At 40.4% G+C, this 16,369-nt stretch overlaps 1 protein-coding gene across 1 annotated transcript in view; it reads left to right on the forward strand.

Annotated features, from left to right (window-relative positions):
* The first annotated feature begins 4,344 nt into the window (after positions 1–4,344).
* Positions 4,345–16,369, forward strand: part of FAM124A (family with sequence similarity 124 member A) — a 43,666-nt gene continuing 31,641 nt past the window's right edge. Inside the window, exons 1-2 of the mRNA XM_062576560.1 lie at positions 4,345–4,403; positions 14,674–14,705. Coding sequence (XP_062432544.1) covers positions 4,345–4,403; positions 14,674–14,705 — 91 coding nt within the window. The remainder of the gene's footprint in view (positions 4,404–14,673; positions 14,706–16,369) is intronic.

Genomic DNA, 16,369 nt, shown 5'->3' on the forward strand with positions numbered 1-16,369 from the left:
AAAGGCTCTCTAATTTATAGCGTAATGCAGAAGAAACTGCTGTGACATCTGCCCTCTCTTCTTTTGGAATCGCATAGAATGGAAGAGACTCAAAATGCCACATGAAAAGAACTGAATCAAATATCTTTTTCCCGGTAGATTGCGCTGATACCATGATTTAAGTTACATTTTCTCCTCTTTCTCTACCTGACAGTGAAGTCCTGCCACAGAAAGAAATACAAGGAAGAAGTTAGAAATATCCCATAAGTGTCCTTAATCATTAGGACATTCATATGGGGCAGTGGAACTGTCATCTCTCTTCCCTCACTTCTCTTTGGGCTACAGAAACACTCTTTCGCACATGTTGTCCTCACGGCTGAGATAGGAAAGATGATAGCCAAGTAGGTAGAACTCCATGAGTAGAAAAGAGATTGAAATCTGAATCCAGGTGTGGCTTCATAAGGAAAATCGATGCTTTCGCTTTCTCTTCTCCTTCAGTACATGTATGATCTGGTGCAGCTTCATCCACACAGCTTTTCACAATGTCTTTATTCAGTTTGAAGCCATAACTATCATTCTCCTGCACTGTGTTCTCAGTTACTACGACCAAAATCATCATGTGACGGATGGGAGAGGAAATTCTACTGCATTTGCTTCTACAAAGATGCAGGCCATAACAGCTCGTCGTTGCAATCATGTGGTGCTTAAGCTCAGCTCTGTCATGAGCTAAACTGGTCAGCTTTGTAAATTCTGGGCATACAGCATTAGGCACATTGAAAATTTTAAATTAAAAATTTAAGTTTCCTTTGGAGGTTAGACACCTCTTAATCAGCCAGTGTTGAATCATGGATTTGAACACAAGCATTTAAATTTTCTTTATATCTTCCTTTGAATACCTTAACTCGTACTTTAGATCTGGTCCTTGGTAACAAACAGCAAGAGAACTCTCTGCAGAACAGCCATTAATTTCATGTCCTCAGTGTTAGTTTCATTACTTTTTGACAAGAGAGTGGTTTATTTTTTGGCTTCTTTGAAGATTTCTCTTGACACTTTTATGTCTAGCAGTCTTTGTGACCACTGCTATTAAATGCTACTTAATAAAAGGCTTGAAATTTGGGGAAATTTAACCCAAGAATATTTTCACTATTACCTCAGAACCAATATCATAGCCTCATAAATACAAGAAAGTAATTAAAAACTAACGCCTCTTTTCAACAGGTCGTACAGAAGAGTTAATGTGAAAAACTGGTAACAAAGAAATGCTAAGTAAAAGCAAGGACTTAACACCTCATTCATTAGAATCTCTGAAATGCCTGGAATTTATTGCAGAGAAGACTTCTTTTCACCATAATTATGTGAAAGACCAGAATAAAACTGAGTTAAATGAGGCAAATATATAAATAAGAGAGGCTGGAGTTTGTGGTAGCTTTACTTACTATCTTAATTATATATTTCCTTAGAATGTTTCTTTCTTCCCTCCCTTGGACAGATGGAGTAAATTAATCTTAAATGCAGCATAAAATCTATCCCAGATCCTCTCATACGCCAGTGCTTAAACATAACTAACTAGGATAATAAAAGTCAGAGACAGAAAAGATCTATTAGCTGACCACCTAAAATTTTACATGCAGAAATGTATCAATTTAACTAAATCCACTTCTAAATATTTAAGGAGGTTTGGTTACATCTTAAATCAGTTCAACAGTGGCTAAACTCAATTTATTTGACTTTGAGATCACACTTAAAAGTGAGTGGGAGTGACCTGTTTTTAAAGAGTTGTACTGATTAAATAAATGCATGTGTGTAGACTAAGAATCAGAGAAACAGCAGGATCGTCCAGTGCTGGTACTACAGAACACTGAATACCTCCTTGGCGGGGGAGGGGAGGTTCAATGTCCTCCATTCCCACTGTAGTTGTTGGAGAGCAAATATTTAGCTGTTCCCAGAAAAGAGGCCCAAGTTGGGAATCCTGAATTTTTGTCTCAGTGCTGCCATTCTCTTGCCTTGGGCAAATCACTCAACACACAGTGTCTGAAAGTAAAGGCCTCTTACCTGAATGTGGTGATTCAAATATTAGTAAGTTGAGGACCAGATTCCGCCACAGTTATTCTCACACCCTGGCACAGCACTTTGGCCCCAACCCTAAAGGAAAAAAAAATGCACTTAATTTTGCACATATGAGTAAATTGATTTAGATGGTATAGTCTACCAGTCAGGAGGGAAGGAAGAGTTTGTTGTTGTAATTTCTGGATTGAAATTACTCTCTCTCTGCCAGTACAGGACTGATGTGTATCAAGTACCTTTTATAGCATTTTATCCAAACTAGCATTTAGTAACTTGCTAGAGGAAAGTGGGAAGAGGGATTCCAATTAGGGGGAGGGTTATGCCATACCTAGAGCCTTATTTTATTGGAATATTTATGTTAAGTGTTCCACATAAACTTATATTGCTTTTAAAATGACATGTGCACAAATCAAGCCAGATATTCAAAACATGTTAAACACTAAGCTCCCCATACACCACTAGGATTTTTTCTGATTCTTGATGAATAGATAAAGGAACTAGAAAATTTCTTCTAAATATTACTGGATATTGGTCACTAGATCGATGGATCAATGGACCGACCTACGAAACCTGGCCTGTGAAAACTGACCTATCACCTGTGAAACTCAGAGGCTCAAGAGTTGCACATGAGTCCAGCATCCTTCCCGTGGTGGGATCATGGGAACTCGCTGCTTTATTGATTTACAGTTTCATCATGGGCATTTCTGGCTTTGATGTACGCTCCTTGTTCCTTCAGTGTGCTAACAGGACCTTCGTAGCTGTTCCCAAGTTGCTCTCTTTCCTTTTGATTTTGCAATGTTCCTACCTACATATAGTTTATTTTAGAGGGCCAACACCATACACTATTAGAGACATCAATGGCATGGACTACACACAGCTTGAGCCTGCTAAACAACGTTGGTTGTTGCCATTAATTTGTGTTAGCTTATGCCTATATACAGCTCACTCTGCCACTGGCAGTATTTAAATGAAGGACATCAATATCAGACTATGTAGACAGCTAAACCAGCTCAGCAATTCTTTTGGCAATGTAAGATTGTCTTATACAGTGTATTTCTACATTCTGGTCCTGTCTAGTATTTTATGTTTCAAATACTGAGATTTTCACCATTTGCTTTCTTTCCTATGAGGTACAAATAAAAAAGGTGGAACAAAAGAATTATTTAACTTCTTTTTGCTTATGATCACATTCTGGAAGTGGCTGTCTCTGGCAGCTGACAAATTAGGTAGTTACTGGCAATCTTTCAAGAGAAAATTCCAATGCTCCAAAGCTGAAATTTTCTACAAAACATTTGTGGAAAAGGCTTCCCAGTTTCCAGGGTAGATTCTTTTTTATTTTTTTAAGTTGTCCCATAAAATGTTGATTGCAGGGAACACAGGAATACCAGCTTTCAGGTTTATGCTTGGATCTGATTCGGCAGACGCATGAATATTAGTCTCAGCTTGGAGACAAGAACTAACAAACCATTCTGCCTCCTTCCCTTATCCGCTAGGGCCCCAAACGACTGCACGGATTAACGAATGACTGATGTTTCGGCCAAACATGACCTAGCTTCACATCCTGGTGTTGGTGAGTATTTATACCAAATGCGAGTGATGGAGAAAATGAGACGTGCTCACCACCAGATACAAATCAGGCTGGCATGCAGGAGACGTGTCAAACACAGGAGCCTGTCTGCCGCTTTATATTTCACTGTCTTCTTTTCGAGCTGCCCCATTAGCGGCACATCTTGCTCTATCAGCATTTCTTCCCTGGGAGCATTCACAAAGCTGTTTTTGCCTCAGGGCAGAGCAGTTTTTTTCCTTCATTATTACAGAAATTCTCACAGGGCTGGAAAGCCATTCCCTGCCCACCTCTGCATGTAATTTCAACATAATTGCGTTTCATGTAACGAGCAAGCGGTAAGTAATGAGTCAGTGCCAGGTGACACAAGGGGAGACCAGAGGGAGCTCAGCACAGCCCGAGACTTCAAATAAAAGACAGCCACAGCGTATATTCCAAAAATGAAAACAGACGGATAGTGAGGAATTGGGGCTTTTAACAGATGCGAGGCACGACACCTCTCAGCCCTTCTTTCTACAGGAAACACAACCGTTACATGCGACGACCGTTACAGTCTCCCGTCGCCCAGCGGTGGCACGCGCGCGGCGGCCCGCCGCGGCCGTTAACGCCTGGAGGGCGGGGCGCGCGCCACCGCCCCGCCCCGCCCCGCCGCGCAGCAGGGGGCGGCAGCCGCAGCGGCGGCGCCGACCGCCGCGCCGCTCGCCCACGCAGCTCCGGGCCCGGCCGCCGCCACCGCCATGGACAAGAAGCCCGGCGGCGAGGATGACTGCGTGGACTCGGGAGCCGAGACGGGCGGGTGAGTGAGTGGGGCGCCGGCGCCCCCCCTGCCCCCCGCGCGGGGCTGCCCCTCCCCTTCTCCTTCCCTCGGCGGGGCGGCGGCTGCTCCCCCGCGGCCGCCGGCTGCACTTGTTGCCGGTGCCGGGGAGCCGGTGCTTCCCCGCAGGCTTTGCGCCTCGGCACACGGCGGCCACCGCCGGCCGGCAGCGTCCCTCGCGTTTAGTTTTCTGGCCAACTGTCCTGTTTTCCTCCTCCTGCCCCACCCGCGCTCGCCGTGGGGGGGGGGGGGTGTGAGGGGCCACGGGGCAGCGTGGGGCTGGAAGGGGGGTGCGGAGGTGGCTGCGGCCAGGCCCCAGCTGCCCCATTCAGCTCCTTCGGGGCAGCCGCTGCGTGTTCTGTGCAATCCTCTGGGGAGTGGGGATCTTGCCTTGGAGGATTGCCGTGCTTGGAAGGCCCTGGCGGTCCATTGCAGGAGAAGAGCACCTCATCATCCTTGTTTTACACCTGGGAAGCAAGGTGTGGAGATGTTACGGGTCCTGTGTTTCAAGTGTGAGCCCTGAACCACCTTGTGTGGCCTCACCAGTGCAGCCGGGTACTGTGCTTCATGGACTGTTAGCAGATCCCGCAGCACAGTGTTTAGGGGTTGATTCTGCCCCATCCGTCTGTGTCCCTGGATAACTGTGCTAAGGATGGCTGGAAATGTGCCTGTTCCAGCCTGCTGCCATCTGCCCTTGTGGCAGAAACACCTGGCCAGCATCAGGCAGGCAGGCTGAGTCCTTGGAAGGACTATTGGAGAGCCACTGAGGTGGGTTATATTTGTAGCACCACAGAACTGGGTTGTTGCTCTCATGAGTCTTGCAGTATAGACCTACAAAGTACTGTGAACTCTGCTAGTGGTTTGTCCAACCAGTAAGTGATGTAAAAGAGGCAAAGGGAGTGATAGTTCAACCTGTGCTTATCATACAAGAGCAAAGAAAGCTTTATCTGGCTCCAGCTGCCAGAATTACAGTATGTTTTTTAAGTTGGATGACTTGCGCTAAGATCACTGGGCTAAGGTCCCCAGTTCTAGCTACTGCAGCTCCCTCTTCTATGCTGTCTCTGTGGTGGAGATAGGGGAGCTCCTTCCAGCCAGTCTTACATGCTGCTGCCATATTGTCCTGTCAGGAGCAACCATGAGTCTGCTTGTTCTCTGGCTCCAGAAGGACAAAAGGAGGTTGCCTATTTCCTTTACTCTGTTCTCTCCTAGATTCTCGTTCTCCTTCATCCTCACTTTCCCAGCTGTAGTCTTGACTCCTTGCCTGGTCTTTCTCCCTTGGTCTCCAATCTGACTGCCTCATGGGCACAAGGGTGTAACATATAGACAGGGTTGGGCAGTGTTCCTATTTTTTCTTTGAGCCCATCTACCTTTCTACTGTAACAGCACATGCTGAGATTCTGGGAAAAGAGACTACCCTTACCTCGAACTGATACAAGTAAATAAAAGTATCTACTTGTTTGTCAGGGCACTGTGCTCAAGTACAAGACTGAGAGTATAACAGAACTGAAAAGCCACTTCTTGGTTGCAAAGTGGTGGCACAGTACCCAAAGTAGCGATATATATATTTTTGAGGTTTTATATGAAAATGGGATATTGCTTTTTTTCTTTTCATACGTCCAGCTATTCATTCTAATCAAATTTTTAAACTGTTCTGTCATCTGAGAAGTTGTAGACTTTTTTCCTTTCGCTGTAAATTATTGCAATATTGTGGACACACATAATGGTGAAAGTTTTAAAATGTTTTATGTGATAGCAGCATAAAGAAAAAAAATCCAGGCCTTCTTTCTAGTCCTTGGGACAGCAGCTTTTTAGTTCATCTTTGGGGAATGTGGATAAAATGAAGACAAAATAAGCAGTGAATTCTTGGCTGATTGAAAGCTCCAAAAATCCCTGATGGGTCAAGTCACTCTTAATTTGCTCAGCTTATCTGGAATAGAAAAACCTGCATTTTGTTGGGAGGGGCACTTGGAAGGATTTGACCCAGATGGTGACATTAGCCTTTAGACCTTAGTGATCAGCAAGACAGCTGCTCATGTCTGGTGCTGAGGTGTTAAAGCTGATGATTTTATGAGGCATCTTTGTCACAGACATCACACTAGAAGGTGTAGTTTAGCAGAAGAAGCTGTTTGAGGAATTTTAATCGTGACATATGGTAATTAATAACTGCAGTGCTTTTCACTGAAGTTTATTTTGAAAAAAAAAGAAGAACTCAGACTTCTGCATTTCAGTTATTATTTTTCATTCTGTTTAGCAGCTATTTTAGTCTGATAAACATGATACGTATGTCCCTTTCACAATGTTTATATTTCAGTCTTCTCACCAAACCAACTGTTCACAGCACTTACTTTTTCTTCTTAGTGAAGATTTTTTACTTTATCTCAGTCCAACAATAGCTATTGCTGAATTGAATTCTTTTTCTCCAATTACCGATGGTTTAAAAAATTTTTGGATGTTTTGAAGATCAGCTGTCATTCTATGAATATCCTATGTGTTAGAAGAGACAACTGTCAGAGTAATTCAGTAACAGTTTTGTATCAAATGATCTCTTTCTGTCACTCAATGAACAGTAGCGTATGGTGACAGTATAGTAAATCCAGGTGCTGCAAGCCATTACCTTGATGGTTTATAATGATGTGTGAGCTCTTATATGGAGTCTGTAGCACTGAAACTGTTCATAGCAACTAGTAAATCTAATACACTAAATGCTCTAAATGGTGTATGTTTCTTAAAGTTTTGCTGTAGCTTCCTGCTACTGAACAGGCAAAACTGCTACAGAAAAGATCATTTACAGTTTTAAACCCTCCTTTTTACCAATCCATTGGAAGATATCTTCATGTTACTCCATTTGCCTCAGTAGATAGGAATGGCAAAGAGGCTGTAGAACAAAAATAGTTTATTTTAAGTTATAGAATCCAATAAGAGTGGATTGAGATGTTGTTGTCAAGTACCTAAATAAAGAGAATAACACATATAAATCAATTAGTCAATATAGACTAATTTTTAATGAGATTTGAAAGAGTTTCACTCTCCTTGATTTTAGAGACTTTGCTTGTACACAGTGTATTTTCTTAGGAAATGTATTTTGGGGCTTTTTAGTATAAAAACTTGATTTCATCTGTTACTAAATCTTATAAACCAGGACTGTTGGCCACAGACAACTTTCTGTGGTAATAATTTAATCAGTGGTTTTGTATCGTAAAACTTGACCTTCTAGAAAGAAGAACCTGGTCTTTCCCCCCCCCCCCCCTTTGTTTAGAAACAGGGAAATACATGGAAGAAAGAATTTCAAGGGAGGAGGAATATATGTTTAAGGATTGTAGATAACTTGTAATGAAAAAGATGCTAGAAATCTAATACCTAACAGCTTAAGAGAATGAGTTGTAGAAATGTGCATTTTCAAGCTTCCTTGTTTTACAAACCACGCAGACTTTATTTCATTATCCTCATTCCAAATAGCTAAGCATTTTTGTGTGTCTTTCTTTATCTCTGAGGCTGAAATAGCCAAACTGACATAAACTAGACAAAAAACTCTAGAATTTTAGACATGTAACTTTGAAGCATGGGGCAGATTCTTGCTGCCGCTAATGTCAGTGGTGAGGTGTCAGTTGAATTCATTACATTTGCAATTGAGATCCAGAGTGAAGCATAATGAATGTGGAAATCATGTAGTTTCTAAGAAATAAAGCCTTACATTTTGATTCATAAATTGTGTTTAGGTCCAGCTATCTGTATTTCAGGATTTTTTTCTGTAGGAAAGTGCTCTCCTATTTATCAAGTGTATATGCCTTAGCACTAAGCGTAATTAGATTAAGCATCTAATTTTTCCCTTTCTTCCTTAATTGTTCAAAATTATTAGAAGCTAACCTCTAAACCTCTAGCTTTCTTAAATTATTTGAAATAGGAACTTTAAAGGTTTTTTTTTTTACTTATTTCAAACAGTTCATTTTTTTTTTAGAGGAAGTGAGGAGACACTATCAGAGTACTTTTTCTTTTCCATATGAATTAAATAAAAACTCTATATCTAGGTTTCTATCATGCAAACTGAATTCACTAGTAGTTTGTTCTGAGTATTTGACAAATTTTAGGAAGAAGGCGAATTCTAGTATTTATTTGGTAGCCCACAATTGCCAAGGAATAGCTCAACTATATAGAGAGATCCATTCCAAAATGGAGGATCAGAAGGTATTTGGTGCTTAGGACGCTGTGTGCTGTGCAGCACTTAAATAGAAATGAAGTTTGCTTAATATGTTAAAGATTGTTTGCAGTTACTATTTGAGGAGTTTATCCCATCCATTTCCCTTCCCTCTGTGGTTATAATTTCCCTAAGATATTTTCTATAGCGCTTATGTTAATTTCTTGACTGTGCGATAGCTACCAGTGAGACTTTGGTGAGACAGAACTATTTCAGCCTCTGTTATCTGTTAAAAAGGTTGTTTTAAAAAAAATTACTGCAGTTCTGTAAACTGTGAGATTCTAAAACACAGTTGTTAATTGAAGTCAAAGTAGCCTATAGAAAAAAGGATGTATCCACTTAGAAGGAGTATCGTAATGCATGTTTGTCCTCAGTCAGAAAGGGCTTTTTAAAATATCAAACAGCTCTTTTTTTTTTTTTTTTTTGTTTTTTTTTTTTTTTTTTGTTTTCTTGCCATTATATCAGCCTTCTAGCTTGAAGAGATTCAACTTTTATTACTTTGTCATCTGTGCAATAGTCTCTCAGTATGAGAGGTCGGTCTCTTGTCACATATTGCATCCATTTATGTGAAACTCAGGAATACAGATCACTGTTGCTAAAACCTATTTTAAGACTTTTTTTTTAACCTTTTTTTTTTCCCTTTTTTGCTGAGACATTAACTCTATATATCTGTCACTCTGGACATGTCAAGGTATGCAATTTGTCTGTGATTGGACATCTGTTTAATATAAAATTGAGCTTTTTGTCACAAACTGAGGCTGAGGCATCATTTCTAATCAGATGTGATTGGAGTGTAACTATTTGATGAACCTCTGGCAGAAGACCTGGTAGTGTGTTGCACTGGGATTATTCACTGAAACCAGTATGTAAGTAGACTGTAAAGCATGTTCTGCTGACCAGAGATCTGTGCTGATACCTGTGATGGCTCAGTTCCAGCAGGGAATGAGCTTCACCTCTGCTAGCTGTGAAAAGTTAAAGGTGCTTGGTATCAGTGAATCATTTAGGCTGCTTCTATTCTTAGTGAAGAGCTCCAGCATCCTCAGAGCATAGAGAGGATTGCCAAATGCTTTGGATGTGCTGATGTGTGTTAGCTGAAGTCCTGATGCATCCCTCTGGACAATGCAGTGTGGCCATATAGTGAATGAGGTGTGAAGGCAGGTACACTAACACAAATACTTGCCTAGTCAGATATGTTTTTGAAGATTGTAAATGACACTTCATCATTATGATGATTGTGATGTCTCTCACTTGGGGCCTCAAACTCTGTTGCTAATAAGCAACGGAATATGGTAGTTACAATTGGAGCATGGGAGTCCATCCTCAAATTTTGCTCACTCACTCTATTAGAAATCAAGAACAACTCATTTTGAGACAAGCTGCTCAAAGTTATTCCATTGTAGTAGTCTTGATTACAGAAATAGAAGTGTGATGAAGATAATGGATTTGCTTTGGATTTACTTCAGTGAAACAGATTGTAATCCAACCCACAGGAATATTGTGAGAAGAAACCTATGACAGAACTACAAACTTAAATCTTCTGACTCTCACGTTGTGCTTTAACTCTTAAACTCTTAAACTCTCCCATGTACCCTGTAGAACACCTTCTGGGAAGGGAAGGCAAAGAAACTGTTAAATGCAACTGTTAGATGAAACAATTATTTCCTAGTACAGATGGCAGGGAAAGTGTGACTACAACAGGTGCCATACTATCAGTCCTAGGCAAGCTAAGGAGACGGACAACAGAAAAGCTAGTGAACCATATAGAATTTTATTTTTCTGGGGGATTAAGGAGTTCTGGCAATGGGGACCTTAGCCATATTGTCATGGAGTATTGTGTTAGAAATAACTTGAGACGTATGTTCATTTTACACAGTAGTGCACCTTATGAAGATGTTTAGCTCAAACTCTAGTTATATCTTTATCAGTACATTAAACAGCACTTGGAAGAGTTCCTGACTATTGACAGAGTTGTCCCTATTGTTGAACACTTAAATGGTTCATGGTAGGCCCACCAGCCCTCTGCCACGTAATTCTTGGTTTTGTTTACCATGGGCCCGGGACTGCTCCCAGGAGACCATTTGGATGAAGACAGGCTCTTTAGGAAGTCAGGAGGTCTCAATGGCACAGGCTGTTACATGGCAGTTGGCCTCAGTCCCAGACAATTCTTTGGCACGTTCATTTATTAGCATAGATGTCACTAATATAGCTGATACTGGGCTGTTATTGACCAGCAGGCCTAAGTAACCCAAGCACAGAACCACCCTGATGTAGCTATAATGCTTCTGTCATTCAAAGAAATGTAAGACAGCAGTGTTTCTTGACTAAAGAAGTAGGGGGGTTTGGTATTTTTAGGTATCTTATTCAATAACTGCAAGTTGTGCTGCTAGCTACTTGCTAGTACTCACAGGGGTATTTTCCCTTCTTGGGCATTTTAAGGCTCTGTATTGCTAACTGGCAGTGAGTAGAGCATGCTGATCTCAGAGAGCTGCTCTGATTCTTTTGTGCTCATAAGGTCCAGTGTGGTACGATAATGTACCACCCTGATCCTTCAACTCCACTGGAAGTCTAGGTCCCTCATTTCTATCATTTTTAATGTTTCTTGACATGTTCACAACTCATCTTTGCTGGTGGGTTGACCATTCAGCATGAATTCTTTGCAGACTGAAGCATCCCCTGATGAAAGGAATGAACCTTCCTTTCAGTACCTCCTGCTGCTTCAATACCCTTTTTGATCATTTTTTTTTCCTTCTTATGTGCCTGTAAAGAGAACAATCCTTCATTTGTTCAGATTTTATCCTGAATGTCTCTTTCCTTTTATCTGTAATGTAATATCTACCCATAGCACAGAGGAAATAGCTTGCTGCAAAACCACGTAATTGCCCTGGAACTTCTGAGCAGTATGATCCTAGTCTTTCACCATTAAAGTCATCGATTGCTTTATTGTTTAATTATCCTAATGAGAGAATCATCTCCCAAGGGAACTGCTAGAAGTATATACTTGGAATGTTTAAAACAGAGATGAAAAGAATTGGAGGGAACAGAAATGCTTGATGTCCAGAGGCCTATGTGACCTTGGAGATGTTTATTTCTATATTTAATTTTTTTAATGCATTACCACGTCAAATTGAATGTTTATTGGGTGCAGTAGTTTAAAAAGTTAAAACTTTGGAACTTAACAATCCAATATCTTGAATAGTTGACTATGAGGAAAAAAGTAAAAATGTACTATTTTCCTATTTTGTAGGTAACTTACCAGTGCAGGTCATGAATCTGAATGTGCTGATGGTTAATGCTATTATTTTGAAAATGTCAGCGATTTTATTAACATTGTCATTTTTACTCCAAGGTCTAGATTCAACTCAAAACTCAAGAAAAAAAGAGAAATCAGAGGACTAAAAGTGATTCAGATTGCCACTGAAAGTGCATAGAGATGTGTGTTCTTGCCATTGGATTTTAGGCATGTAGCTGAGGGTCCCAGATTAGGAGTGTACTTTCTGTAACTTCCTCTCCAGACAGCAGAGAGAGGGAGGCAATTCATGCCTCCTTTGTTACTGACTGTAGTGGGAGCTTCGGGAGAGTACGGTTTTCCTTTAGGCATCTGAGGTTAACATAAGCCTTTGAGCTTAATTATCTTTTTTTAATTTTGTACATGTCGGTTATGCAACAAGCATGAATTAAATATTAGCTTGAACCATGTCAGAATTACAATAAAAAAAATCCTACAGCCTATTAAAATGTGTTTGTGTAATTAGTCTCTGAGCGTGCTGTTACCTCCTCCTTTCTCACTCCACATCTTTTTATTTTTCCTCTTGTCTCATTTTCATGTACTGCCTGTATGTAGACTGTCAGCTCCCTGGTTGAGGACTCATGTGTCCTATAATGCCCCTGAAGCACTCTAGGATAATAAAATAACAGTGTAAAGTAGTAGAAGGCTGCTTCTGCTCACAGTAAGCAAAAGACAAAATGTTGTCTTCTATCTAAAACACAAGATATATGTATTTATATTAAATTAGCCACCAACTGCTGAACAGAGATACAGTGAAGTAGCTTTAGGCTGTTTTCAAACAGAAGAGCAGACTAGCTGAATCCTTGCCTGGGATGCTTGGAGGCAGCTGGATATATATTGCTTGCCTCTGGGCTTGTGAAGAGTGACATGTTACACAGTTGTAACACCATCCCAAATATATGGAGTGCCAAATGATACCAGCATGACTGACTAATGGAAATACTGTGCTGTTTTATGGTCCACACAGCAGTACCTAGCCAGCCCCCAGCGTCTTTTCCCCCGGTTGTTGTCCAAAGCTGGACTGGGTCAGTGTACACAGCCTTTTACCCTAGCAGAAGTGGGAAGAGGAGGGCTAGAGGCAAGGAATGCTTTCCCTCCCTGCCCTTTCCCAGCTGTGCAAAGGTCCTGGGGAACATGGGATGGAGGGGTGATGTTTTATTTGGGAAGGAGTTTCTGTGTAGTAGGTATAAACAGGTTGAATGAGAGGACTCCTAACTACCTGCTTCTGTAGTTTTTGCCATATGTGATGTAAAGGTATTCCTTAGCTCACTGACATTATCATTGATTGGGCATGCAGGGGCTAGTAAAAGCGAGAGAGCAAGAATGAGCTTGCCTCCCCTGCACCACACAGACCTCTTTCAAAAGCTTCAGTAGCCTTATGGTAATTGGTGGTATTAGTGGGTATCTCTAACTGGTCAAAGTGGATCGACAAGGAGAGTTGGAGGTAATGCCTTGTCCTCTTTCTCACCTGAACAAGCAGTCTTTAGCATCTGACCTGCAGGAGGCTGCCTACCAAGTGGAGGGTTATGAAATGCAGGGATGACAGTAATTGCTTCTCCTTTTGCGGAGATATGTGCGTATTAAAACCTGAAGTAGTCACGATGAATACATGGGGTTGATGGCCTTTATTCCCTTGGATGGAAGTATGAAGGTATCCTGGGAATATGTTTAGATGGTATCTGTTTCCAGACAAATACTTTAGGAGTTCAGGCTTGCATGTTTTTCATTTAAAGCAATATTGAAAGGTTCTTGCAAATTTTTATGTAAAACAAGCACTTAAGTTTGGATCCAGGCACTATTATGGCTCCCTAAACAGTTTGCCTGTTCTGTTCAGGGATTTCCAGGGCATATATGCAAGAAGTTAATTGTGGCAAAGAACTCTGGAGAGAGAGAGATCTATTTGGGGGACTCAGAATAATGGAGTGTGGCTGTGAACTCCAATATCAGGGACTCAGAAATCATACATAGGGCCTCACAAATGGAAATGAACAAAAAAAAAAAAAACATTCTGTGTTGACTTTTTTTTTTTAACTGTAATATTTCTGAATTTTAGAACATAAATGGGCAATGCTTGTGAGTTGTTAATTGACCCAGAACTGGATTTTCAGAAGTTTGGGATTATATGTAGCCACAAAACAAAGTGCGGTAGTGCTCAAAGTACTTCGTATTGTCATGGATAATCCAGGATGCACTAAAGTAGAATCTTTGGCCTATGGTTTTGCTGGCCTGACGAGGAGAAGGATTTCCTAAAGCAAGATTTTTTGTAATGTAAATGCTCATGTTTTGATACTCATTTTTTGTCTTCCCTATCAGTTGTTTCCAAAGGACAATTAAAAATCCTACTCTTTATACAGAGTTGTCTTAAAAAAGATTAACTGCAAAGCAGCTTTTAGAGGATATGAGGAAGATGGGGAAGGGGTCAAAATCTGGCAGACTTCAGCTATAAACCTGTGTCTGAACCAGCCTATTTCTTTCCTCATAGAGAGCCTTTTGAGCACTAATTTTTAACCCAAAGTTGGATGGTATAAATAGCCACCCCCAAACCTAATTAAAACCTACTTGCTTTTTGTGATCTATGTAGATGCTTTTATCACTTTTGCAAGATGCCAGTTTTTCTGAAGCCATGTTTGAAACCTGTTCTGGTTATCTTCATATAAAAATAATACTCAGTGGACTTAAAGCTATTTTAATATGCAATAAAAAATGATTTGATACATTTTTATTACCTCTTTTAGATACCTAGCTCTGTTTAACCAAAATCTTTTACTTTGCAGGTCTGAGTACAGCCGTATGTCTTCTACCAGCAGTGAGTATAATCTTGAGAATTTAAAAAAAAAATGGAATTTCACCTTTTCTTTTTTTTCATGGCTACTATTTATTATCATCAACCCAATGTTAATGGGAGAAACAGGTTTTGTTATGAAGGATAAGTCCTGGGTCCTTTCACATTTCCGTTTATTACCAACAGTAATATGTTTAAGGAATGAGGCAGAAAAAGTAAAGAAAGTCAATAGCTGTTGCATGAATGGTAGGATTTATAATGTCTTTTATTCCTGTTGTTTGTTCCTGTATGGATTCTGTAATGATTAAAGTACGATAGGCTTGGTAGGAACTCTTTCCCTCATTCTTATTTCTGTCATTCCTCAAATAAGACACTCATTTGTGTCTTTCTTTTTTTACGTAGCTGTTTATTTTCATGGAGTTTATAGAAGCCTGGTTATCATTTGAAATCTCTACCCTTCTGTCAGTTTTGTTGAAGTTGGCAAACAGTTCAAAAGTTACTTGGTGGGGGAAGAGAAGGCAATGACAGACAGGGTATGATTGCTTGAGCCTGTTTCCTTACGAAGAAAATATCAGCTGTGGCAGTCAAGTCCCTTAGATTTCAGAACACTTTCTGCTAATCATTTTTAACTGAAATTAGTTTTTTAACAAGAAATTTAGTTCTTATATGCAAAAACACTGGCAGGCACTGCTGTAGATCACTTCAACAGAAGTCACTTGTCCTCATCTCTGTTACAGAGTTCATGGAGAATGCAAAGGAAATCAGTGAGATATGTTTTCTATTTCCAAGCAATAAAAAATGGATACTGTATTTCTTTACGGCTCTAGTCCTTTTCCAGCCTATGAGGATTTCTGCAGGATGGGCCAGATGGGCAGAAGGGAGGAGAAGGACCAAATTAACTCCCAAAAGAGCAGTCTGAGGCAAGGGGAATTTTAGAAATGCCTAAGGGGAAAGACCCTTATCAAAGGGATATGTCTAAATAGCACAAATAGTGCTGTTGAGTGATAAGCTAACTTTGGTTGCATTGGCACAGGATTTCACTTCCAGCTGTACTGCCTCCTGTTACTAATCTACTCAGAATAAGCATGCTAGAATATTTTTCACTGCCTTGTGCTTCGCTGGGCCCTGAATATGCCTTGCGTTTCGTATCATGAAGAAAACCCCTTTCCAGAAGTTTTAACAACGACCCTGGAATTCTCATTGACAAATTCCTGCTCTTTCCTAGAAACAATAGATAGTTTGAATTGATTGGATGTTGTTGGCCAAACTAAGAGTCATGTGTAAAGTCAAATATTAGTGCTTATAAGAATGCGAGACAAAATGAGAATAAAATTTGTAAACCTGATTTGGCCTGTGTGAATGGGTCTTTCCAACCCAATGAGTCTGTAATGATGAATGTCATTTCTGCTGGGGCAGCAGAAATGATTGAACTCTTATTGTAAGCTGATGCCAAGGAAACACTTGAGGGCTTACTCTGTGAGGTGTTTCTTTAAAATTAAAGACGGTAGATGCTGTAGTGAGTGTCCAGTCTTTCTAGATGTTTATCATGAACCAGTTGAATTTTAAGTTAACCAACTGATAAAAGATGAAACCTACCATCAGAGGTTTTTTTTGTTTTTTGCTAGCACAAAATTACTTTTTTTCATTTCTACTAATAGGAATTTCGCAATGTGCTTCTCCAGTCCTCT

The sequence above is a fragment of the Rhea pennata genome, chromosome 1 (genome assembly GCF_028389875.1).
Source record: "Rhea pennata isolate bPtePen1 chromosome 1, bPtePen1.pri, whole genome shotgun sequence".
Lineage (NCBI taxonomy): Eukaryota > Metazoa > Chordata > Aves > Rheiformes > Rheidae > Rhea > Rhea pennata.